This window comes from Corylus avellana, chromosome ca3 (genome assembly GCF_901000735.1).
Source record: "Corylus avellana chromosome ca3, CavTom2PMs-1.0".
In the NCBI taxonomy this organism is placed as follows: domain Eukaryota; kingdom Viridiplantae; phylum Streptophyta; class Magnoliopsida; order Fagales; family Betulaceae; genus Corylus; species Corylus avellana.
The window spans coordinates 8,935,224-8,961,867 of record NC_081543.1 but is presented as its reverse complement, the minus strand read 5'-3'; the positions used below and the strand labels follow the sequence as shown (position 1 = coordinate 8,961,867).

The window sequence follows — 26,644 nt, the reverse complement described above, 5'->3', positions numbered from 1 at the left end:
AATGTTCTTCTCACATTCTAAGTGACATTTTACTTTTAGAGATTGGGTTCGAGAAAAATTTCTTAGGAAATTTCAGTCCCACATGAAAATCTACACCCCCTACACACAAACACAGTATGCTTAGACAGGCAGAGCACGTCAAGATGTTAATTTTAGCCAGGAAAGAAGCGTCAAGATTGCTCATCTGCAAACTTCCTCGGTGATTTCAAGCCAGACTACATGGAGAATTTTCCATATACAACCTATTAGGCAAGACCTAGGGTAATCATACTTTAGAAGAAACTAAATCAATATTATCTACTGACTAGATTTTGACTAAACCACAGGAAGCAGGAATTTCCATTTCTAATTTTCTCTCCTACTATAATAATATACACATGAACTAAGCTTTGGTGTATTGATCATCCCATAACTGATCTTCTCTGAACTTGAACACATCATTGCAGAAGCTTCATTCAGCCATGGTTATTCCCTGATAAAAAATCAAGCAATCAGTTTAATGCATGCACGTCGCATACACAAGAAAACACCAGACAGGACTTGAGATTGCCACAACATTGAATTGGAAAAGTCCAAAATGAATTCTAATATAACATCTTACCTCTAGAACCACTCCTATTCTGACTCTTGTAACCCTTGTCGTGTGAAACAGAAGGAATCTTCGAGATGATCAATGAGCTTTGCAATCCTTCCAGTAGCTGCAGTATCAACAAGCATATAAGGTACAAGATTAAGAAGGCCCGTATTCATGCACTAATAATATCAGGTCAGGCAAAGATGGATTTGGGCTTAAGCAAGCACACTTTAAAAAAAAGAAAAGAAAAAAAAAACAGGGAACAGTTTAATAATTCTTTTCGAATAAGTATTATCGAGTAGGTTAATAAGTCTCAGCCATGATACTACACACAAAAAAAGACCCACAATCAATCAACTAGATAATCAACAAAGTATGAACTTATTCAATTCACTTGTAATATCCGTAAAATATTTAGTCCTTAAACTTTGGTAAGTTATTTGCATTCATTCTGCATCAAAAATAGATGTGGTTCATTGCCTTGGTCATACCCTTAAGTATTAGTTATATATTTTTTGTTTAACCTATGATTTTGAAAAATTATTTTTTGTAAAGACGGTTTTGCATAAACATGTGCAAGCGTCCAAACATACTGACTACTGTAAAGACAGATGAGAAAGAATATATATATATTTTTCCACTGGTAACTTATACTTACCCTTGACGTTGGTTGAATTCTACGATTAGATCTGCGTCGCTCAATAACTTCAGAGGTTGATTTTGCAGGATTAGCATTAAAAACTTTGTCCTCCTCAATTCTAGCCAACTTTCCACCACCAGCAGGTGCAAGTTTTCCTTTATTCACCCTTTCAGATTTGGCATTTGATGCAGAACCTTTCTTGAAGGATCCATCTGATGAGGGAGCCAGTGAAGTAAATAAAATTGGGCCCTCTGCAGCTACCTCAGTGCTAGCAAGTGATCCAATTTCTGACAGGTTATGCTTTCCCGATGCATTCTCCGAATGACTTACAGAATCCTTGACTCTTGCTGAATGATCTGTCAAAGTGCCATCATCAGGAGCAGAAACTGCACTCAGAAGGTTGTCCTTTGCTGGAATAGTTCTACCTGTAACACTTTGTTGTTTTCCAGACTTAAGAGCTCTTGGCTTGGTTTCAGCAACTCGTTTTTCCTTTAAATCACTTTTAGAACTATTTTTCCATCCACGGGATCCTGATCCTTGAGGCATCATATATTTCACGAATTTAGCTGAATCATTTGCTTCATTAATTTTATTACTTCGATCTGCAACATAATGTTTGCTTACTTCCATGAATTTTCTCTTCTTTCCAGGCTTAGGAATACCAAAAATCACTCTCGATCCTTCCTTCTGCAGACCAGTCCGTATTGTTCTGAGGGCATCTGGCTTATTCTCATTTCTGGCATCCTTACCAATATTAAATATCTTTTCATTCGCTGATAAATCCAGTAATCTTGATTCTTCAGGTTTTCCTGATTCTACAACATCCTTGCTTTTCAAGATCTTATCCTTCCCCCTGGCCTCTACCATTGGACTGCCCAACTTGAGTCGTTTTTCCTGTGGCATATCACCCTGAACACCAAATTTGCAACTTAGTACAGAAAAAAGAGAAGTAAATGTTTTTAGTCACTATAGGAAACACATCAAGTATCAGAACATCTAAAGATAGCACCTCGTGAGAAGCAGAGTCATGTTCTCGCAGATTGGACCATTCAATCCATTCCCCATCATTCCAAATGAGAGAAGGCCGAAGATCCCAGGCTCTCACAACTGAGGTTTCTCCTTGAGCTGCAGGAACCAGATAATGATTCATTTTGAAAAAAACTGGGTCTACACACAATAATTGGGAGCATAAAACGAGCATGGGTTTTCATGTAACCAAAAAAAAAACCTGGAAGTTGGACGGTTAATGTAGTCCCATCTTTACTGATCTTTTCGGTTACAACCCCTTCCAACCAGCTGAGAGAAAAAAATAAAAATAATGAGATCAATTAAACAACTACTATACACAGTATATGGATGGCTGAGGAACAAACCCAAACACTACGATCCGTCAATTAAGGGTCTCAATATCAGAAAAAAGAGAGAAGGGCCCACGGGGAGTGGGGAGCGAGAGCAGAATTACAAATCAGAGCTTCATAGTCCATATAGTTGGGAAAAAGACTGATGAATTAGGTGGTGCTTACATAATTTCAGTTAATGACCCTAAAATGATAAGCAGGAAAATGTTAAGGAACAGAGGATATAAACGCTTCCACTCTTTATGTCATTTCCTTTTATTCTTAAAGGTAGCACGTTTAGTCGTCTTCATGTACTGGCTTATCATCAATGAAATCCAAAAGTTTTCTTTATGGAATTCAACATGTGCATTCCCTTGTCCCATTTTTTTTTTCTTCCTCTGGTAGAAGGTCCAGAATAGTTCGGATTGATTCGATTCACCCATCTGCTAGGTTTGATCCCAAAATTAGATGACTTTATCTAACAATGGGGTGCTTAAGGGTTTCAGCTGTTTGACCATCTGGTCTGATTTAAATTTGGGCAACAAACATTACCAAATCCAACCCTTCTGTTTCTATAAAGTTTTCCACATGGAAAAAGTATAAGCAATCACAATTATAGTAGACATTATTTTATTACTAAAACTATTGTATTTCAATCACACATAAGTGCCTAGGCATGGACAATCATCAAAATCAAGTATCAAGTGTTGCAAAGACAGCTACTCAAAAATTTCATATGAGAAGTCCATATGATTGCTTTCTACAATATTTTTCATGAATACTGTCTAAACCAGAACCATTCAGAAAATGAAGTACGCAAATAAATGAGCATCAATGGAGTAAAATAATCAGTTCAGGTTTTAATGTTGCACCATAATCAATCAGAGTGAAAATAAATGCAACAGATTATCAGGAGTAGAATAATCTGTTCAGGTTTTTGTGTCACACCAAGATCAATTGCAGAGTAAAAATAACCTTCTGAGCTACATATGCAACAGATTATGATAATATGTGGAATCTTTTTAATACAGTTTTTGGAATTTGCTTTGCAATATGCAACCTAAAAAAATGATTCTGAACATAAAAACCTGAGTAATATGGCAAAAAGAAAACCATATTACCATTTCACTTATACTTAGCATCCAAAACACTTTGTTATGTCCCTACAAAAGTTGTATCCAGTATAAAAGATCGTCAAAATTTTATCATTTTAACTCTTTTAGAATAATATTTAACATTTTTCGAGTTTCCATGTCATGTTTTTCATCCCTCACAATGCATGAATACATAGCTACCATACTTAGACCATGTACATGCATACCTGTCTCTAATCCATGCATCAACTCTATCACCGACAGACCAATTATAATCCCCCATGGCCGCTCTACGTCTTTTCCTTGTACCTTCATATCGCACAGCAGTAACAGGACGGGCTATGCGTATTCTTGGTGCCTTGTCTCCTTCACCTAGAAGTGCCACCCATTCCATCAGTGGTCCCTCTCCTGGACAGCAGAGAAAAAGAAATAAATATAAATATACAAACACACACACAGTGAATAACCAATCAGTGTAAATGCTTTAAGCATTATTCGTTCTGTTTCAAAATATCTCATGCCAATTACACTCCCGGCAGCTAATGGTTGTGACAAGGAGTCCGTGGAAGTAAATATACATATATGATTAGGCAAGATCATTCAAATATTTCTCTCTTCAAGGCACAAGGGAAAGATATACCCATGGCATAGGCAAACCCGCCTGCTGCTAACACCTTTAATAGCAACTTACCATCATCTGTTTGAAGTTCATTGTAAGAAACATGTGCCTTTCCATCATCCAAACTCAACACCTTGGCTGTGAACCAGGCTGCTTTAAATCCTTCTGTATCTTTGAGAACCTAAAATATACACTCACCAAGTCAAAAAAGAAAAAAAGCTTACAAAGACCTTGCAGTCCAAAAGAACCGCCAAACTTGGCTTTAAGGTAAACAAAGTAATATGCACATATTTGAAAGATAACAAAGATAAATTAGAACTCACATCTCAATAAATGCAATTGGATGCAAAAAGTTCATCTTTACTTCAAACCTAATGCTAATAAATAGTTAAAAATGTAAAATCACTTTCAGGTCACATACCTCTACAAGTGAACCCTCCTTGATGCTATTCTGTTTAAAAGTTTCCACAGCCTTTTCAGACTCATTCTGAACAGCGGAAAATCTTGATCCAGTCTCAGATTCAGGGACGACACCAATGGTTTTAGCCAAATCAGAAACTTTTCGGCCCTTTTGTCCTCTTGAATCCTTTTCATTAGTTGCAACAGTAGCTGAAATGCCATCTACCAATCTCATTTGATCCTGCATTGACTCCCTCGGCATCTCTGTTGGGATAGATGATTTCTCATATGTAGTAATCTGATTTTCTTTCTTATCTGATGATCCGTCTTTTGAATTGTTAGTAGAATTATTTGGACCTCCTCCAATACTATCATTGTTTAGATGTTCTCTATTTGTGTCATTTGGTTTCACAACTAGCTCAAAAGATTCTCTGGATACTTTCCAAAAACCCCCTGGCCCAGCTTTTACCAGCTCACTTAATGGCAAAGGATCACCCATAGCAACAATCTTTCCAGCTTGTGATATCGCCTCTGCTGCCAGCTCAGCAGCTTTTACAATGGCATCCATATTTTCAGCTCTTTTTGTGGCAGCTGAAGCAGCTTCAACCCTCTTTCTAACAGCCTCCTTAGCAGCTATAATGATTGAATTGGAACTGTTTGTTCCATTTTCACCCTTCAGGATGGATGCGGGAGTTGCCTTTCCAAGAATATTCACACTATCAGGAAGAGAAGTCCCATTACCTTGACTGGGATTGCCATAACCATTCGCAACAAGTGCTTCTTCAGCCATTAGCTTTGCTTGCAATGCAGCACTTGATGCAACATTGGCAGCCGCAGCTGCTGCCTTCGCAACAGCAGCAGCTGCTGCTATTGCAACAGCAGCAGAAGCTAACTTAGCTTCAACATCTGACACCAGTCCAGAACTTTTTTGCTTTTCCAACTGACTCCATATTTCTTGGCTGTGACTAACAGCAGCAGCAGAGAGAGCAGCAGCATTCTCTGCCTGTAACCTAGCCTCCTTGACATTACTAAGGGTCTCCTCTGACAAAGTGGCCCTCTGCTCTACGTAGTCACCAACCCTTTTGAGATTATCAGTGCATGATATAGGAGACTCAGATGGAACCATTTTCTCCGAAGTGGCCTTAGAAGCAGACCCAGTGGGTGTTGCAATGGCAACAGATGTAGACAGATGACTAGTTAAAGCAGGAGTAAAAACTGGTTCTGGTTGAAATTGAGGTTGCAAAACAATCTGGCCAAGATCCTCAGAAACTGGAGTCTTTTTCCTCCTCCTCGACTTTGGATCTTTAGTATTCTGTCCAGGTGATGCTGTTACTTCTTTTGGATCAAGCAGGGGAGTGCTAGTAGGAACCCCACTATGAACCACTGGACCCGTGGAAACGTGCTTTATACCAGAGGAATGTAGCACAGATGATTCCTTTAAAGGAGTTGATTTAATAGTTTCTGTGTTAGGTAACACAGAAACACGAGCACTGGCATCAGGTGCAGAAGTTTGCGGAGAAGCCATCCAGGGACCACGAAAAGGGAACTGAGATATCCACGAGGTGTTATGTCCAACAAAGTTTCTAACTGGAGGAGTTTGATAAGGATGCAATGTAGTAAGTACCTGCTGATAATCCATGACTGAACCTCTTGGCATGACACTAGATTGCAGGGCATCACAAGAAGGGGTAGGAATACTCCACAGTGGTGATGAAAGGGGTATCATCGAATTTACAACTGTTGGACTACCCTTACTGCTGGTTCGACCAAGAGGTGAACCAATACCTTTACTTTGAAGTGCACTTTGTTTAATTGCTTGTTCAGAAGTCCTAACACCTGTAGATGTGAATTCTTAAACCCATTACAAACTCAATTAAATAAGGAGAAAAACTAAACAACTTAAATCCAGAGAGGTACCAGAACGTGGCTGCAGAGGGGTTTCAGGGGTAATAGGATGAGACTTTTGACCATGTAGCCTTCCCATGCACACACGCCAGGCATTCTCCCAAATGCTCCTTCCACCATCTAAAAGCACAGTATGCGAGAAGTTAATGTGTTTGCGATGAGTGTCAAAAAGGGAAAACATATAGGGGAGATAGAGAAAGCTAACCAGGTCCACCAAATGCTGATATCATATGTGCTTCCTCAGGAAATGTTCCTTGACTGCAGAAAATTTTGGACACATAAAACTAACACTTAGGGCGGCAAATTTATTGTTTTCCCACTTCCTATCTTTTTAAAAAATACCTAATAATCCTACATATATATAAACATCCCAAAAATACCAATAATCCTCCATATAGAAAACACATCCCATTAACCCTATCTCAAGGGAAACAGTGGCCTTTTCCTTTTCCTTTTTTTTTTTCCTGATTTGGAGGGAGGCTCATGAAAGCCATAGGCATGAGAATGGTGCCTTCAAGCACATTGTCATGCACAACAGTCATGGCCATAATACTGAATTAAATCGATCCTAGATATCTTTACCCCAGAAATGTAAATTAGTACGACACAACAAGTACAGATACAACAGAACTCACATTAAAGCTCCATAAACGAAGATCTGAGCACGCAATTGCACTTGCTGCAAGTCCGTGAAAGGCTGCTGAAACACTGTAGATGGTGAAGCTGAAGTATTCAAATCTGGCAGACTAGATGCTGGAGCAGTAAGAACAAAAATTGGTTTTGTAGTACTGCCATCTATATGCCCATAGTGCTGCATTTCACTGGATTGCACAAACTGGAAAATTGCAGATGGGCTCAAGGACACATTTGCTGATTTGTCCCCTCTGTCTGATTGCCTTGTAAGAGCTGTTTCTTTTGCATGATTTCCTCTTTTAGCAGTTTCCTTTCCAGTTGCCTTACCAGCTTGTCGCTTAGTTTTACGCTCATGAGTACCTTTTGAATCACCACGTGTAATCTGTCCTTCAGATACTTGTGGACTTCCATAAGAAATATCTTGTGACATCTTGGCCTCCATTTGGCCTAAGCCAGAAGTTGAAGAACTCACTACAACCTTCAAAATAATTCTTCGTAAGAAATTTAAAAAAAAAAAAAAAAATCATTGTCTAAGGACATAATATGGATCATTTCAGAATTTCCAGACATATATCCGTAAGGGGATCTTTTGTTAAGTAATAAATCAATCCCATTAAAAGCGAAAGGCGCTCCTAAGTATATATCAGTAAAGAATTTTGACTAAATAAAAAAAAAAAACAAACAAACAAACAAAAAAAAAAAAAAGAGAGAGGAAGAAAAAAGAAAAGAAAAGAAAAAAAAGTGATACAAAATATCATAGATGCAAGTTTACAACGTCAACTATGAACAACATGAAACTTACAGGTGTTACATTGCCAGTGGAAATAGAAGAAAAGGGTTGCGAATTCTTGGGTTGCGAATTCTTGCCAGTGTCTTTTCTAGACGAATCTGCCAATGAACTGATCTCAAAACGGAAGCTCTTCCCATCTTTGGAGGTGCTATTTCCTTTTCGACCCCCAGAAATAGACAAAACATTGCTGGCATCCACATCAATGACCTCCGAAATCGAGGCATTCTGAACTGTGGACCTATTGAGTCTCTCCTCTGTGGACGCCTTCACTTCCTCCTTTTTATTTTCGCTATCTGAAAGCTCAGTAGTTTTAATAATATTAGGGGAACCAGTCGGTTTACCAGGATCGCCAGAAGCACTACCACCTTCCAGTGTACATAACTTATTTTGAGATTTGGGTAAAAGAGAAGAAAAGGAGTCCTCAGGAAGTTTTAAAACCTCACCTGCAAAATAGGGATCCAGTAATTAGAACAGACATGAACTATGAAGGAAAAATGAATGCAAGCTTCAATATCATTCACCAAGAAAAAAGAAGACTCCAAGGAATATGATTCTTAAATTCCTTCAACCATAAAACAAAATTATGGCTCAAATAGATTCAAAACCTAGGCGATGTAAGATAAGTCCAAAAACATATGTGAATTCTTATTAATACAAAGTGACCATTTTATAGTCAAAATAAATTTAATTATATTGAATTGTTTGATCACTTCTTTCCCCATTTGCTTCATTGTTGTATATGTATTATTAATAATTTTCTTAATTCAATAAAAAGTTGCACATTGATTCTAGTGATATTAATTATACACAGAAAAAAAATATCTATATATATAAAAGATATCTATATATATCTTTTCAATTAAAGATCTAAAAAAAATAATGGGATTTACGAAGTAATTGAATATTTTTTTCTTTTTAATAACCACCAAATATTCTCGACAAGGTCTTAGTTCCTTTTTACTGGTCCTACAAATAAATCCTGCCTCTTAATGCTATTCAATACCAGGAACAAACTGTACCAACCATTTCCTTCATTTTTCTTAATTACTTCTCTTTTCTTTGTGCTTTCCAGATAAGTGTTAACAAGACAATGAAAAAGAAAGCCTGCGAAGCATTGCATTTTCACACTACATACATTTTAAAGCTACAACATATCTCCTCGTACAGAAATTTTTCTTCACCAGGCATATATGCTCAGATATCATATATCTCCAGATTGGTTGGCATCTTAGTTTAGACTACAAAGTTTACGCCATATTTCACATATATGCTAACCTACCATCAAATTGCACAAATTCATGGACATGTTATACACAAAATATACTAATTAGATTAAGTTAGGACCAAATGGAACATAAGATTTGGTTTAGAAAGCTAATGGGGAAAGTTCACTTAAGCCCCCGAACTTTTACCACTTTTGCAATCATCCCCCTAAACTTTAAAAACTCTCAATTTCGTATATCAAACGTCAAAAAGTTTGCAATATTACTCTTCTGTTAGGATTTTCTGTTAATGGAGGACACCAAAATACCCCTGTTTAGAAATTTAAAAATAAAAAATAAAAAGCAAAAAGAAAATAATTGTTGTCGGGCTGACCCATGGCTAAGTAGTGGGTTCCAATTTTTCTTTTAGAATTTTTAATTATTTAAAAATTTTAAAAATTTTAAATACAAAGGTATAAGGGACATTTCACCTATACTCTGTCTGATTTAACCCCAAACCCTAACAGAATGGAAGATATTACAAATTTTTTAAAGTTGGATATACTAAATTGAGAGTTTTAAAAGTTTAGATGAATGATTGTAAAAGCGCTAAAAGTTCAGGGGGGTTAACTAAAAGTTTCTCCAAAGAAAATATACAATACAACTAGTCAATGCAAAGTAAAAAAGAAGTGACTACAAGCTTAGTTTTCTCAAAATTGACTTCATTCTTAACAATTAGAAACAAATTGTCTAAAATGACTCACTATTGGTGCTTGGCGTGGCAGTTTGCTTGCAGTTCTTATCTCCAGAAACTGTAGTATCATCGGCTTCCAAACCTACTTGGCCAGTGCCATGGCAAGATTCTTCCAATGGTAAAGACACAGATTGTGTGAGCATCATATCATTGTTTAGAATTGGTTCTGCATCAGCAACAAAATTACTTGGTAATATTAATCAAATGGAATCCCAATATAGGAATTGCATGGAGTGTAATCCTCCAGAGAAAAAGGACAATGGTAATAAAACTCAACCAAGGACTGATGACAGATAATATATCTCATCAAAAGTGCCGCTATGAGAGTTTTAAAAATTATGAGTAGCACTAATTAAAGACAAGGTAAATCTTTACAAGAATGATTAGGCCATATGAAACATATGAAACACAAACAAATGTTATGACAAGTAAATACTTGTGTGGTTTACAAAAAAAAAAAAAAAAAAAAACCATCAAAGACATGCTGAAGAAAAGTGGTCGTGCAGGTTGAGGTACAAAGAAATTAAATTGTGGAAAATAGCTTTTCAATAGTCACCCCATCTAAAGTATATTTTTTTTTTTTAAAAAAAAATTAAAAACTTTTTCCAATTTCTGAAGTACAAACTTCTTGGACCATACATATGGGAAGTATGCAAGAAGGAAGACTTATGAGATTTTTAATGAGTGACATTGAATAATTACCAAGAAGGTAAAAAAAAAAAAAAAAAAAAAAAAAAAAAAGCATATACTAAAACAAATTACAAATACCCACCTGCAACTTTTGGGGCTGCCTTTTCACCACCCCCTACTTTTGCTGCTATATCACAAATAACAGGGTAAGCTTCATTAGCAAATATTGTTTTAGCTTCAGCCTGGCTTTCTGCATCACGGGTTTCCACCATTGACAGAGATAGATCAACAGTTTCTCGTTGCAGCTTTCCAGCAGAAGCATGGGATGCATCTTTTTCAGTTTCAGAAACAGGACCTGATTCAGTTTCCACTTCTGAAGATTCCATCAAAGTAGATATTCCAGCTTCTGAAGATGTCTTGGTTGCAGTTGGCTCCTTTTCATCCGAGTGAGTAAGCCCCCCAACAGAAGCTGTCATTTGAACCTCTTGGCCGTGAATAACTCCATCAGTAGTCATATCATCAGAAGGCAAGAGAACACCATCCATCGTGTCACAGGATACCACCTTATTAGCATTTTCCAAGTTAGCATTTGATGCTGCAAAAAAAGAAAAAAGAAAAAAAAAACCAAAAACCTCAAAATTTGTAGATTTCATACATATGTTTAAGCATTCATCAATATTGGATGAGTTGTGATAGAGACCTGATTCATTTCCTATAGTTGCATCAAATTGTAATTTTGTAACTATTGACTCATTTCCAGCACTACCTTCTCGAAAAGATGAGCTCTCAACTCCCTTATCGATGATAAGAGATCTACCAACCACACAATCCACATTACTAGAATCAGAAGGCAGCGTTGTGCTATCCTTTTCACTAAATGAAACATTTACATCACATTTATGAACATCACCCTGCCCATAGAATTTATCTTCTTTGCATGTTTGAGTGGATTCAGCGATTAGGTTCTCACCGGGCGCTCCAGAAACATCATGAACAACTTTCAGAGTTCCAGTCTCAGGTGTTCCCCCAAGCAATTCAGCCGAAGAACACGCCAAAGTCACACTAGAAATACCTCCTACATGACAATTGTTGTTTTTGTTGCCTTCACCCATAGAAACTTTATTTTCCTCCACGGACGGCATGGGTGGCTCAGATTTGCTTACCAAAATCTCATTATCTAATTGGCGACTAGTTTGTAACAAATCATCCTTCTCAACATTACTTTCCTGTTCATGTGTTAACTGAACAATGGCATCCATCTTTGGCACCATGCTTATGCAGATCCGAGCATTGGGATCACTAACTTGTACTGCATATCTCTCACTACTAGTATCACCCTTAAAGCCCAGTGGTGTGACTTCATGTGTATTTACTTTAAATGGATCACCAACCTCTGTGTCTTTTAATAAAACCACATTATCACATTTCCCTGGCTCGGCAGGAATGCTGGAATCTACATCCTCTCTGCATTGTTCCACCATATGCAAGTCAGAATCATCGTTGTGTAACATACTAGAAGGATCCTCCACATTACTGGTGCAATTTTCAATTGCATTTCCTTCTATCACAGAGTCTACCTTTGAGAGCGAATCAAGAGGGCTTTCTAAATGAAAGGTACCACTTTCAACTACATTTTCATCCAAATTTTGATCATTCATTTTAGCCTCTCTGCTTAAAACATTAAATTCCTCCTCTCGCTCAATATTTCCTGTTTGCAGTTCCTCTGAGTTCATATTGCTAATATCATCTATCTGATGTAGGAGATCTTGATCATTCACCTCATCGCCACTTGTAATTTTATTGTGTGTACAGGTAACCAAATTATCAACTTGCACAACTGGTGCAGAAGAATCTTCTTGCGTTTTGTCATCCAGATATTCATCAGCCAACATATCAACACCGCTTCTATTTGCATCATTAGATTTACCATCAGCAAATGGACTTTCCTCAATCACAGGTAAGCTACTCTTTACACTGACAGCATTGGGATCCAGTTCACCCGATCTTCCATCCACAGAAAACTCATCTTCTTGAGTTTGTGAAGTATCTTCAACATGAGGCCCCTCCACCAGTATATCACCCTTTAACCCAGAAAAGTTTTCAGGAATCTCATCCTGTGGTAATGTAGACTGTAAATCTGTAACGCCCCCTGATTTAGGAAGAATGTTATCATCATGTATCAGACTAGGCTCCATTTGCTTTGTTAAGCAGCCCAGTTCATCACATGCATCTGACTCCTTCACAATAGTTTGTCTGGGAATAATTTCTTCCTGCCCAACAGATTTCAATAGCATTTCAACAGATTCTGAGGAAGTGGCCTCAGACCAAACATTATTTCGCCTCACTATAGAGCAAGATTCTGCTGCACTAGAACTGAACTCTATCCCACTACCCCCCCGAGAGAAATCTTCAATCCAACGGTTATCTTCGTTGCTTTCAATGCCAAGAAAAACTTCTGTCTCAACTAAACTATCAAACCTTAAATGCCCCGGAAGGCTGTCATCAAAATCAAACTTGGGAAGAGCATATGGCCGCAAAACCGGTGGAAATTTGGTGCTTCCTTCTCCAGCTAAATGAAGATTCTGGCTTTGAAAATCATTGTCATCATAATCCATGGGTGTATCCCTACAAAAAAGAAAAGGTGAGGGATATACAGATAGAGAAGAGAAGTAGAGACAGAGATTACAGTGCAAATATTACACAGATCATGTCTTCAAAATTTTAGAAATATCTTGCTACAGGGTGCAACAAAAATATATAAAAGCCATGTCAAGTATGTTATGCAGTACAAACAACAAAAATGACATCTTTTTATGACATGATGGAAGTCAAAATAAATAGCCGTGAGGATTACTTATTAGGAGTTTTAAAGTCTTTATTTTTATGAATCCTTGTCCAATAGGGACTACGAGCGTTTGTTTGTAATAACTAGGAATCTTTGTCAAGTCAAGATTAGGAGTCTTTATTTCAAATAATTACGAATTCTTATTTAAAGGATTAGGAATCCTAATTTAATTCCATTAGGATTTCTTAGTAATCTTAGGATTAGGACTTGTAGTCTATTTAAAGGCAACTAGTGGCTTTATTTTGGAAAATTGTGTTTTGAAGAATAAAATATCTGAAGAGAGTGACATTCTTGAAGGAAGCTTTCCCAGTGTTGTTTTCTATTGCTCGCCATAAGGAGGCCTCGGTGGAGGATCTTGCGCAGTTTTCTAACGATTCCTTTTAGTGAAATGTCTACTTCCATAGATCGGTGTACGACTGGAGGTGGAGTTGATCACTTCATTCTTTAATCTTTTGTACACTCAGATTGAGCCGAGGTAGTGAGGATAAAATGTGTTGGACTCTTACAAAAGGTGTAGGTTCAAGGTTAGATCTTTTCATCAGATGTTTAGCCCCTCTGTTGGCTCTTCCTTTCCTTAAAAAAGAATTTGGAGTTATAAGGCTCATTTGAGAATGGCGTTCTTTCTTTCGACGGCCGAGTTAGGGAAGATATTGACTTTGGACAACCCGAGAAAGAGGTGTCATAGCAATAAATTAGTGTTGTAATGTAAGACGAGTGGGGAATCCATTGATCTTTTGCTCCATTGCAAGGTGGCTAGAGACTTGTGGGATTCAATCTTACATCTAGGTCATGCCCCAACGGATGGTGAAGCTATTGGCCAGCTGAAGAGGTCAGTTTAGAAGCCATCATAATATAAAAGCCTAGAGGATGGTTCCTTTATGCATAATGTGGTGTATTTGGGGGGAACGCACTATGCAAAATTTTGAAGATTGTGAGAGTTCGGTGGTCGAGTTAAAAGCCATAATGTTCAAATCCCTCTATTTAATAGTCCCCTCTTTTTTCAAATTTCCTAGAATTTCCGAATTTGTGTTCTTCCCCCTAGTTGAGTGTCGCTCTTGTATACTCCATGTGTACTTAGATTATGCCCTTCTGCACCTTTGAATAAGATTGAATTACAAATTAAAAAAAATTCTAAAGAGATCTTTCTTGTCCTTCCAACTTTTGGGTATTCTTTTAAATCAATCAAGTGTTGATAACTTTATTCCTCATATTATGAGTGAATTAACAGGTTTAAAGAATGGTTTTATTTTAGATTTGCGGTATTTGTCGCAAACCAATGGATTCAAGATCATTGATCTTTTATTTTACATATTTTAAATTTTTCTACATTCTCTCTACATTAGGTGGTATCAAAGCTTGCTACGTTCTTACAATCATGTTGCCACAAAGAGGTTCTAGTAGGGCGTGCAATTTAACTCGTGACCCAGGAACCCGACAGGAACATGACATGTAGTTTTAGGGTTAAGGTTTAGGTTAAACGGGTTCGGGTCATAAACAGGTGACCCGTTTAATAAACGTGTCACATGAGTCAATCTACAGATTCGAGGGTTGACCTATTTATATAATTATTTTTTTTATTTTTTAAAGTAAATTTTAAGTTTAACTAGCAATTTAACTAACAACCTGCAAACCCGACACATAGTTTTAGGGTTAGGATTTAGATTAAACGAGTTCGAATCATAAATATGCCCCTGCTTATGACCCGCTTAATAAACTCGACACGTGAACAGTTTTGCCAGCCCTAGGTTCTAGTGATCGCGATGCTACTGTAGAAGAAAATTTTTAAACATAGCATAGCCAAGATGCAACAATAACTTGACGCTTTGACTCATCAAATGGCTGTAGCAGTAATAATGACAACAAATTGAAACTCTAACTCAACAAGCTGTTGCCTAGACCGTTGCCATCCAACAAAGACAACTACTACCAAATCAGGGTTACCCTCATTAAGAGCACACTCTCCAAGTTACCTACGTACTTCATGCTCTCTTTCCTATTCCTGTTGAAAAATTTAAGTATCATCTAGTTAGCTGGTCCAAGGTATGCTCTCCTATCTCCGAGGGAAGCTTAGGGATTCGGAATTTGAGACTATTTAATAAAGTTTTGTTAGGGAAGTGGTTGTGGTGTTATGTGCATAAGAGAGAGGCTAGGTAGGGAATTGTTGTAGACACCAAAATTCGGTTATGAGTGGGTTGGGTGGTGTTCCATCAATTCATCAGGGCCGCATGGAGTGGGGCTTTGGAAGTATATCAAAAGGGGGTGGAGGCTATCTCTAGCCAAAGAAAAGATTTTATCCCAGAGTTGGGTCCAAGATTAGATTCAGGGATGATGCGTGGTGGAGACTCGAGCCTCAAGGAAGCTTTCCTAGGTTTTGATAATAGCTTAAATGTGCCTATTTTCTTTACTAAAATAAACATTATCATACTTTATTTTGTTTAATTCTTAGATAGATTATGGTGGAGCTCTTCAAAAAGAGGCTTTTTCTAGGTTAAGTCCCTCTTTTACTCCTTAGCTTGTACCGAAGGAAGGAGATTCCCTTCGGGAGTGTGTGGCGGACGCAGGCTCCTCCGAGGGTGATTTTCTTTGTGTGGTCAGCAGCTCTGAGCAAAACTCTGACCTTAGACAACCTCAGGAAGAGGCATGTTATTGTAATAAATAGATGTTGCATGTGTAAGACGGTGGACCATCTTCTTCTTCATTGCGAGGTAGCTTATGCTTTGTGGAGTACTATTTTTGATCGTTTCGGGATGTCTTGGGTGATGCCTAGATGGGTTTCCGAGTTATTTGCCAGTTGGTGGTCTGCTAGGAGGAGAGGGAGTGCCGCGGTTTGGAAGATGGTGCCTACTTGCCTTTTTTGGTGTTTATGAAGGGAGAGGAATAATAGGAGCTTAAGGACTTGGAGAGGTCCACGGAGGACATTTTATCCTCATGTTTTCATACTTTGTATCTTTGGACTAAAGCTTTTGTGTCCCCATTGTCAATTAGCTTTGATGATTTCCTTGTTCGCTTTTCCCTTTCTAGTTAGGTGATCCCTGTTGTATACTCCCTGTGTACTTTGGGGCGTCTTACGCTTTTAATAAGACTAGTTATTACTTATCAAAAAAAAAAATTATGGGATATTGTTCAATAATAATTTTTAGCTTAAAATGTTATCTTAATGCTATTACAAAACAATAAAAGAGAGAATGAACGGTAAAAGGTGGAGTTGATTTTCTTCATGAAGGACATGTAACACTTGGTATATGGAAGGCCAACTAAAAGACGAAATAAGAAAGAAAAGAATTGGGTTCTTACGAGGTGCTGAAGCGTGGAGGATTTTTTTATTTTTTTTTATTTTTTTAATGTATTGTTGTATATATCAAAAAGCGCAATGCGCCTCAAAGTACACAAAAAGTATACATAGGAAAACCCGCGAAAACCCACAATAAGACCCAAAATAAAAACTAAGTAAAGAAGGCCCGACACCTAAAACCCAAAACAACCCTAAGCTCACTATGAGCTCCCACAAAAAGACCCCCAAAGTTACAGAAGCAAACCCATCAAACAATATTCTTGCCCTTCCTTCCCCGAGAAGGCCCGCTAGCTATACCATAATTAATGGAGCTTTCTAAATTTAGCAGCTAAACGTGATGGAGGATTTTGATCCTCTAGATTTGCCATGGGGCCCACATACAAAGATAAAAAATTAAAATTAAATTTTTTTAAAAAAAGGAAAAGAATAAGAGACCAAAGTGGACTACTCTAACATGGATTACTAAATTAACTAGAAAAAGGTTTCATTCCATATATATAAGAAGACTCGCACAACAATGAAGGAGGGGGGACACCACACAGAGCATTGGGAGCTAGAGAGGAGTTTTTTTGAGGCTCCATCTGGGGAGCCAGATTGGGGTTTCTCTAGAGCAGTTTAGAGCTACACTGGTTAACTTTTTTTTTTTTGATAAGTAATAATGCATTAAAAGAGCGCAGAGGGGCGCAACCCAAGTACAGCTACACTGGTTAACTTTTATTTTCAGTTTCTTTTCTTTTAGTTAAAATTTAATATTTAGTACTTTGATTATTGAATTTATTTTCATAGTTATTAGTGGCTAAATCTCTAGTTAGGGTTAAGGGTGAAGCTTAGTATTTTTATTATGTGTTCTTGAGACTATTTATTGTTCTTCATAGATTAGAGATTGAATTTTGGGGATGCTCTTTAATTTGAGAAAATTTCAAGTGACAAGTTTATTTTGATTCATTATGATTTTTGTTTATATCAAATGCTTACTTTGTTTGATTCGAAAATATATTGAATGCTTAATTTATTGTCACATTGTTATAAAAATCAAATTCCCAACAAATCCATGTTCAATCTATTTTATATTTGATTGGTGCTTAGTTATTTTATCTTCCGATCAGAAGAATTGATTTCTACCTAGTTGAGTTATAATATGTCCTTGAAACCCTAGTACTTTTCTCATTAATTTTTATGTAGCTCTATTTTACGTAATTTAGTTTTGTTACTTTAATTACTTCATTGCTCCACTTTATAGTGAAAAACAAAAATCAATTCTTTTAATTTTTCTGCACAATAATAGGAATTTTACTTTAGTGTTTTACCATTTCTTGTGGATCAACCTTGTACTTACCGAGAATTTATTACTTGCGATAGCCTGCACTTGGGTTTGCACTATTTTTGGTACAGCAAGTTTATCTAACATGGCTAGTGTGAAGGATGCATCTGTTGCTGTTAACATGGATTTGTCGAGTGGCTCCCTTCAGTAGAATGTTAGCTTTATCCGCTTGGCTCACAATTGGGAAGTGCATGTGTTGGCTTCCTTATATTCCTTATTGTACTCCAATAGAGCGAGAAGGGAAGGGGAGGACAAGCTTTGGTGGGCTCCCTCTCACAAAGGGACGTTTGATGTTAGATCTTTCTACAAGGTCCTTGCTTGTAAAGGGGCTATTCCTTTCCTTTGGAAGAATGTTTGACGGACCAAGGCTCCCTTGAAAATGGCTTTTTTCGCTTGGTCGACAATTCTAGGGAAAATTCTTACCATGGACAATTTTGAAAGAGATATCGAATCGTGGTTAATAGATGCTGCTTGTGCAAATTGAACAAGGAGTCCGTCGATCATCTCCTCCTCTACTGTGAGCTCGCCGATGTTATATGGAATGCCCTTTTCAGTCACTTTAGGCTGTCCTAGGCTATGCCTAATCGTGTGGTTGATTTGTTTGCATGTTGGTGGATGAGTGGTCGTTCTCGGAGTGCTGTTATGTAGAAAATGGTTCCCTTGTGCCTTATATGGAGCCTGCTGAAGGAAAGAAATACGAGAAATTGTGAAGTCTAAGATAGGACCTTGTAAGAGCTCAAGTCCTTTTTCTTTTTTACTCTATTTTCTTGGACAGATGCTTGTTTAGCTCCCTTAGTGATTAGCTTTTTTAACTTTCTATTTTCCTCTTCTTAGGCATTCTCTTGTATACTTCATATGTATCAGGGATGCGCTCCTCTCTCCTTTTTGATATATACAACATTATTTTAAAAAATAAAATAAAATAAAAACCACGCTAAATGGAGTAGAAAAGCACAAAAGATTAAGAAGTCATGGAAGATGATCTAACAAAAGACAAATGTATCGTGGATTGGGTTTGTCACCAATCTATGATACTGAAGGCAACAAACTGATACAAATTGGGATGCGATACAAATTGGGATTCATATAAAGTGTTTCATAAAAGTCCAATCGTTTGGAAAAAGGCATTCAATTCATTATTGTTGGTTAGAACACCCCACCACTATTTGATGAAAATCCATAGGAACTAGATTCAATTAATATTCATGTTGACAATTTTGGAGAGAAAAATGTTTTGTTAATTGGTTTGTCATGTTATAATATAACTTTCCTACTTCACAATAAAAAAGCAACTTATGATCAAATTTGACAAGACTTCATTGGAAGGGGAATCAGTTAATAAAATTGTATAATAATCCAAAGTATGGAGGTTAGCTTCTTTTTATTTTTGTTTTTTATGAATAATAATAATATTATTGAAAGAGAAGGGCCCTCACACAAAGTATACAAGAGAGCTGGTGTGGAGGTTAGGACTTGTAGCCTATTTAAAAGCAACAAGTGACTTTATTTTGGAGAATAAAATTTCTAGAGAGAGGTTTCTCTTGTTCTTCCAGTGTTTAGGTATTCTTTTGAATCAACCAATTGTTGATGCCTTTGGTACTGGTAATACGTATGAATCAACATGTTTAAAGAAGGGTTTTGTTTCCATAATTTGCACAAATCAACATATTCAAGATCGTTTATCTTTTCTTTTACAAATTTTATTTTATTTTTGGGAAAAGTTCACATACCCCCCCAAACTACCACTCAATTGACAATGTCCCCCCCCCCCAAAAAAAAACTTTCAATTGCGACAATGTCCCCCAAATGACGAAAATATCCTTAATAAAATAAAAATAAAACAATTTAAAAAAAAAAATTCAGGGTGTGAAAATTTAAAAAAGTTTCTTTTTTTAATTTATTAGAATATTTTTATCTTATTGAAAAAAAACTATGGCCACTTCTGTCTTTTTACTAGCCTTGGGGGGCATTGTCGCAATTGAAAGTTTGGGGAGGACATTGTCAATTGAGTGGTAGTTTCAAGAATGGAATGTGAACTTTTCCCTTTATTTTTCTACATGCTTCCTATATCAGCATGCTTACAATTGAACGCACAATAAAGGGAGAGAAGCTCCCCCCTTCTCTTTAAGAGAAGTTTTCTACCTCCTTGTGAGGTTTTTCATCCGCCTTGTGCGGATGCCTGAGGGAGGAGGGATGGAATTCTTTCCCTCCCTCCTCCTTTCCACCCTTGTTCTCCATCCGTTTCTTCTCTTTTTCTCTTGTTTTCCTTCTTTCTCTCTATCGTTTCCAGTTGTTCCTTCCCCATTACATCAGCTCCGACTGCTCCTTTGCCTTCATCATTCAACACCGTCCCATCTCCGCCACAAATCGGCCGAGCCCAACCTCCACCTGCCATCCATCAACCTTCGCAGCCCCCTAACTGGTGTTTCCCGTTTTGGTTTTCTCAAAACCCGATCTGTCAATACTAGGCAGCTCCTCCATCACACGTGCCTCACCACCATGCTCTACGACCTCTACGCTTCCCGACGCAACCATCAGCACCTCCGTCTGGCCAACACTCGCCGGAGCGTGCGCCACACGCACGCGAGAGTGGATCTCACTCGCAGACGCGTGGACAACACGCTTTGGAGCGTGGAGAGCTGTCTTCCACACGTGGCTCCTCCAATCTGTCCTTCACCCGCCTATCTCCGCTCCTACCCTCGCTCCAGTGTCCCTTTGGTTTGGGTTTCTTGTAGTTTTTTTCTTATTGTCTTTTATTTTATGTTGTTATGTGTAAGTAGTCTCCCTATTTTTGTGATGTATTATCTTTGGGTAGAGACTCGGTTTTTGGCTTTGTGTTGGAACGCTTTGATATTTGTTCTGCCACTGTGCGTTGCTATTGTGGTTAAGAGAGGTCTCTCCTTTGCAATTGTGATTATTAGATTCTCTAACAGTAAAATTATCCATGCTGCCATCACGTGTCTCTCGTCTGCCACTACCTTTGGTGAAGCCCAAGCTGCATTTCAAGCTATTCAAGATTGTACTTTTCTGTTTTCTTTTGTTATTTGCCTTATTTGTAGTGCACTTTATTGTGCACATTATGTAGTTCGATAGGCCACTTTCAACCTTTGGGTTCGGAAGCATTCCCAACTGGTCTCTCATTCTTTACTCCATTCGGATCAAGAATGGGAATGACCCACCTTATGTACCCTTTTCCTTATTTGATTAGAAAAAAAATAAAAAAGGATCAATCAAAAATTTATATATTACCCTTTGTAGACTATTTGAAACAAACAAAAAAAAAAAAAAAAGGAAGAAAATGAAACCCCTTCCTTTGTTAAATCTTCTTCATTTATAGTGATTTCATCCAGTTACATTCCTCCAAACACTTCACCAACTTCACAAATTAGCATATGCAACATATATGTAGAACTCTACACAATGAATTTAGTGGAACAATGAAAAGCAAGCATAGAAAATATTTATATTTTTTTTGGAGGGGGTGGGTGTAAATAATAACTAATGGTGAAGACAATTACACAACTAAACCTAATTATGTTGAAGCGATGAGGTTATATAAAAGTAAAACCATATTGGAGACTACAGCAGGAAATAGTACACTTGAATTAGAAAAACAATCTTCTAGATCATTTTCCCCAAGATACAAACATCATCTTGAGATACTTGATCAAGAAGCAAGCATATACTTAGAAGATCAAATTAAAACTAAGTCTTACAACTTGAACAGAAGCAAGGGCATGCGCCACATGCTACAATATGGTTAAAGTGGGGAAAAGAAAAGAGCATTCGACCCTAAACTAGTTAAAAAGCATCACAATAGTGAGAAAATATCAATGGTACCTAGTAAGTACCACTAGCAATTACATGGTACTGCTAGTCAGAGTACAAGAATTTTGATATACTAACCTAGAATACTTTCAATTCATAAATAAAGATTTGACACACATGAATCCCATTCAACTGGCAAAGATAACATCCCAAAACCAACTTTGTCTAAGCAATTGAGCATACAACCAAGTTTGTACACACAATTGCACAAACATTCAATTGCATTTCACTCAATTCCTCCAAAATAATAATGATAAAAATAACAATAATAATATTTTTTTTTGATAAGTAAATAACGATAATAATATTAATAATAATAATAATGTAATTATAATAACAATAGTAATAATATTAATGATAATCAGAATCATAAAAAAAAATTAATAATAATAATAATAAAATAAAATTGTTTAGTGGGTATATGAGAGACCAATAATATGTAGATTGAATAGAAAAGAAAAAATGATACAAAGGGCTAAAGAGATAAGGAACAAAGTGGCCATCATGCAACGGCATAACTTGTAAGCGTTACTTAGGTGCACATGAAGTATACATGAGAAATACCTAGATAGGAGGAGGGGAAAAAAAAATTATGAAAACTAAACTTCTAAGGAGCTACAAACGCTGTTGTCCAAGCATAAAAAGTAAGAAAGAAAAAGGACTCAAGCTCCGCCAACGCCATCTTAGGATCTCAAAAAACACCACAAAAGGCAAGAACGCACCATCTTCGACACAGCAGCACTCTAAGTGCTACCACCAGTCCACCAACAAGCAAACAAGTCAGCTACGCTACTAGGCATCATCCAAGGCAGCCCAAAATGATTGAAAAAAGCATTCCATAAGGCGCAAGAGACCTCGCAATGGAGAAGAAGATGGTCCACGAACTACCATTCTTCTTGTACATACAACACCTATAAACCACAATGACATGTTGCTTCCTAAGACTGTCCGTAGTAGGATCTACCCTAGGGCTGCCAACCAAGCAAAAAAGCCGTCATCAAAGGAACCTTAGTCCACCAAATATTCTTCCAAGGGAGAGGAACATCATTGTTACAAGAAAGGACATTATCGAAGGATCTAATAGCAAACATCCCTTTTCTGAAGGAGGACCACCAAAACTTGTATTTACCATCTTGTCTCACTCTAATTGAGTACGATAAATTAGAGAACAAGACAAAGACATCGATTTCCCAATCATGAACCACTCTAACAAAGCTTACATTCCACTGAATGAATCACCAGAAAACTTCAAGTGAGTCGCTACTAAAGCATCCTATGCATAGGCAATACCATATAAATCTAGAAAGGCTTCCTTAAGGGCCTTGTACCCACACCACAGATCATGCCAAAATCTAAAACTGGTGCAATCTCCCACCTCAAACCTAGTATGACTTGAATACATCCCCCAACCCATACAAACCAAAAGGCTCATTAAAACACCACCCACCCATCGAACTGCCAAATTTAGAGTCCACAACTCTTCAGCACGCCTCTCTCTCATGCGCATAGCTCCAAAGCCATTTTCCCAAAAGAGCACAGTTGAATTTTAACAAGTTTTGTACACCCAACCCTCCCTCACATATCGAATAGCAGACCTTGGACCAACTAACTAAGTAAAATTTGAACTCTTCACCAACCCACCCGATAAGAAATCATGATAAAGCTTCTCTATGCGGTTTGCAACACCCGCAAGAAGAGAGAAGAGGAACAAAAAATATGTAAGCAAATTGGAGAGTGCGCTCTTTATTAGGGCAACCCTACCACCCTTAGACAAGTACATCATTTTCCAACTAGCCAAATGATGTTCTATCTTTTCAATAACTCTACCCCAAATCGACTTGGCCTTAAAAGAGACCCCCCAATAGAAGACCAAAATATTTCAAAGGCAAGGAGGAAACCCCACAACCCAAAATGCCAATCAACCCATCCACATTCTCAACATTACCCACAAGGAACATTTCTGACTTGGCCAACTTAATCCTCAAGCCAAAGGCAGCTTCAAAACATAAAAATAAAGCACGCACATAAGGAAGATGGTCCAGCTTAGCCTCGCAGAAAACAAAAGTATCATCCGCAAACAACATATGTGAAATCTTAACCACACCCAAATGACTAGACCCCATATTAAAGCCTAAGGGAAAACCCCCATTAAAAGTAGCATAAAGCATTCTACTTAAAGCCTCCATAATAATAACAAAGAGAAAAGACGATAGAACTCCCTGTCTCAAGCCACGAAAGCTACTGAAGAAACCAAATGAATCGCCATTCACCAAAATGAAAAAGCGCACCAAAAAAATACAATGTGCTATCCAAGAACATCATTTCTCGCCAAAACCACACCTCTTTAGCAAGTAAAGTAAGAAATCCTAATTGACATGATCATAAGTCTTCTCAATATCCAGTTTGCGTATCACCTCTAGCTTAGAGGATCAAATTCTACTATCCAAGCATTTGTTAGCAATGAGAACGGAGCCAAGATTTTGCCTACCTTGAACAAACGCATTATGGGACTTCAAAATAATCTTCTCCATAACCCTTCTCAATCTATTGGCAAGGTTTTGGCAATAATCTTACAAACTCACTCACAAGACTAATAGGTTAAAAGTCCTTAAGATCAATAGCCCCTGATTTCTTCGAAATAGGAGCAATGAAGGTGGCATTGACACTTTTTTCAAACTTACTACGAGCATGAAAATCATGGAATGCCCCAATAATGTCTGTCTCGATTACATCCCAGCAAGCTTGAAAGAAAGCCATAGAAAAACCATCAAGCCTAGGTGCCTTGTCACTGTTCAAACCTTTCACAACCTCAAGAACCTCCTCCTCAAACGAACTCTCTAGCCTAGCGGCTTCCACCACATCCATGGAGTCAAAAGCAAGAAGGCCATCCAGCTTAGGCCGCCAGTTGAACAATTATGAAAACAAACTATCATAGTATTGCAAAATGTGTTCCTTGATAGCAGATTGATCAGAAGAGACTAAGCCATTTACAAACAAAGCTTCAATGGAGTTGTTTCTCCTACTTGAGTTGGTCACCCAATGAAAGAACTTTGTGCATTTATCAACCTCTTTAAGCCAAAGAGTCCTATACTTTTGCCACCAACTAATCTCCTCCATTAGGGTGACTTTTTCGAATTCACAGATAACCAACGATTCCACAAGAAGAAAGGTCATCATAAAAGTTCTCACTTCCTCCAACCCATCGAGAACACAACTCTAAAACACCATCCATCCTAGATGCACTAAGAGGCATAGAACTCCAATTTGCCCAATATTACACAAGAAGAAAGGTCACATGTTCAGATAATTCTTAACGTTTCTCCATATCACCAAGATTTAGAGATGACACACTCACACCTAAGACACAGTGGAAGTTTATTCTTAAAAAATATTACACAAGAAGAAAGGTCACATGTTCAGATAATTCTTAACGTTTCTCCATATCACCAAGATTTAGGGATGACAGTGGAAATTTATTCTTAAAGTTCTATTCAAGAGTAAACTAACAAGGAAGAAGCACCTACTTCAATTGCCTGATTCATTCTATGTAATTTCCAAAAAAAGAAAAAACTATTGGGACAAAGCTTGCTAGGTAGCATCCTGGTTTATAAATTTATAAAGTAGTGCATTAACAAACCTTATCTCTTCTCTGTTGAGAAATGACAAGTCTATTTACCTATCAAAACAACTTAAATAACGGTAAAACCCATTTCTCAAACTGGTTATACAAGCACTTATCCTCACCTACAACCTGAACACCACCTAAAAGATATATATACATACAAACGAACTAACGCTTTTAATCAATTTAAAGATTAACCTAGTAAATGATTGTTTTCCGGAGTAAAAAAGTAGCCAGTCAAATAATTGATAAAATAAACTGAGCAACTGTTTGAAAGTAAACTCACCATTTGCAAGCAAACCAAGCAACATCTCTTCTCAAATTTACATACAAAACAAAGCCTATCACTTTAAGAAATGTAGGAAATGAACAGTACCAGAACAAGTAAGTCTAGAGACGCTACCTCCCTCCATCCGGTGACGAAATCCGGCCCGTTTGATCTCTCAACTGCTCCCCAATCGTACGCTCATCTACTGCTCCACAACAAAAATCCCTAGGGTTAAGTCTTTCAATACTCTCAACCAGAGCACACACCTCAAACCTAACAAAAGTTAAGCACAAAGTCGCCGAAGTCTATGTACTTACTGGAGTCTTCGAGTTTCCGTCGGATCGAATTAGGGTTCCGGCGAATCGACGGTGAGATAGGAAAATAAAGCAAAGAGAGAGAGAGCGAGAGAGTGTGCGTGCGTGATACCTTCGCAAGTGGTTTACTCCTTTTGTTTTCTTCTCTTGGGATGTTCACTTGTTTTTGTTTGTCTGGGGAGAAGAGTAAAACGTGAGATGCCGATCCAATTTAACTCCAAGTGGGCCTTTCGTAAACGGCCATGATCCGACGGGTATGAACACAATGAGCCTGACACGTGGCTTTTTACCATTCGGAAGACGAAGGTAATTGCCTTTTTAACGTCCGTCACGGGCTGTCGTGGATGTAACGGTCACAGGCTTCTTGATTACCGTCCGATTTTGGTATGAAACATAAACCACCACAACTGATGGATCATGTTCCACCAATAACTCGCGATCGGACGGTGGGCACGAGTCCATGACGGGAGGCTGTTTAGGAGGGATGTGAGTGACAAAATGGTTTAATGTTTTTTAAATAAATATTTAAATTTTAAAAATCCAAAGGGGTATGCTTGGGTAGACACGTGGCTGGAGA

General features: G+C 37.6%; 1 protein-coding gene across 3 annotated transcripts; it reads right to left on the bottom strand.

Moving 5' to 3' along the window:
• Positions 1-131: 131 nt before the first annotated feature.
• Positions 132-26,218, bottom strand: LOC132173753 (uncharacterized). 3 transcript variants are annotated; one of them, XM_059585349.1, is made up of 18 exons: positions 26,071-26,218; positions 25,889-25,958; positions 11,278-13,202; positions 10,720-11,172; positions 9,958-10,113; positions 8,004-8,434; positions 7,204-7,679; positions 6,774-6,826; positions 6,581-6,688; positions 6,288-6,499; positions 4,686-6,209; positions 4,337-4,445; positions 3,873-4,053; positions 2,443-2,510; positions 2,224-2,339; positions 1,233-2,123; positions 602-698; positions 132-472 (listed from the first exon to the last, which is right to left on the bottom strand). In XM_059585349.1, the coding sequence occupies exons 3-18, from the start codon at positions 13,190-13,192 to the stop codon at positions 456-458; spliced, it is 6,807 nt and encodes a 2,268-aa protein (XP_059441332.1). In that variant the 5' UTR covers positions 13,193-13,202; positions 25,889-25,958; positions 26,071-26,218; the 3' UTR covers positions 132-455. The 3 variants fall into 3 exon arrangements, with proteins under 3 accessions (XP_059441332.1, XP_059441331.1, XP_059441330.1); XM_059585348.1 differs by having other exon boundaries at positions 4,686-6,499; positions 25,862-25,958; XM_059585347.1 differs by having other exon boundaries at positions 4,686-6,499.
• Between the last annotated feature and the right edge of the window lie 426 nt (positions 26,219-26,644).

Excerpts from the sequence above, each read along its gene's own strand:
- LOC132173753 (XM_059585348.1), bottom strand. The coding sequence starts at position 13,192 with ATGGATTATGATGACAATGATTTTCAAAGCCAGAATCTTCATTTAGCT. Across the intron at positions 11,173-11,277 it reads AACTATAGGAAATGAATCAG|CATCAAATGCTAACTTGGAA; the intron begins GTCTCTATCACA and ends CTTTTTTTGCAG. Across the intron at positions 10,114-10,719 it reads GGCAGCCCCAAAAGTTGCAG|AACCAATTCTAAACAATGAT; the intron begins GTGGGTATTTGT and ends TTGCTGATGCAG.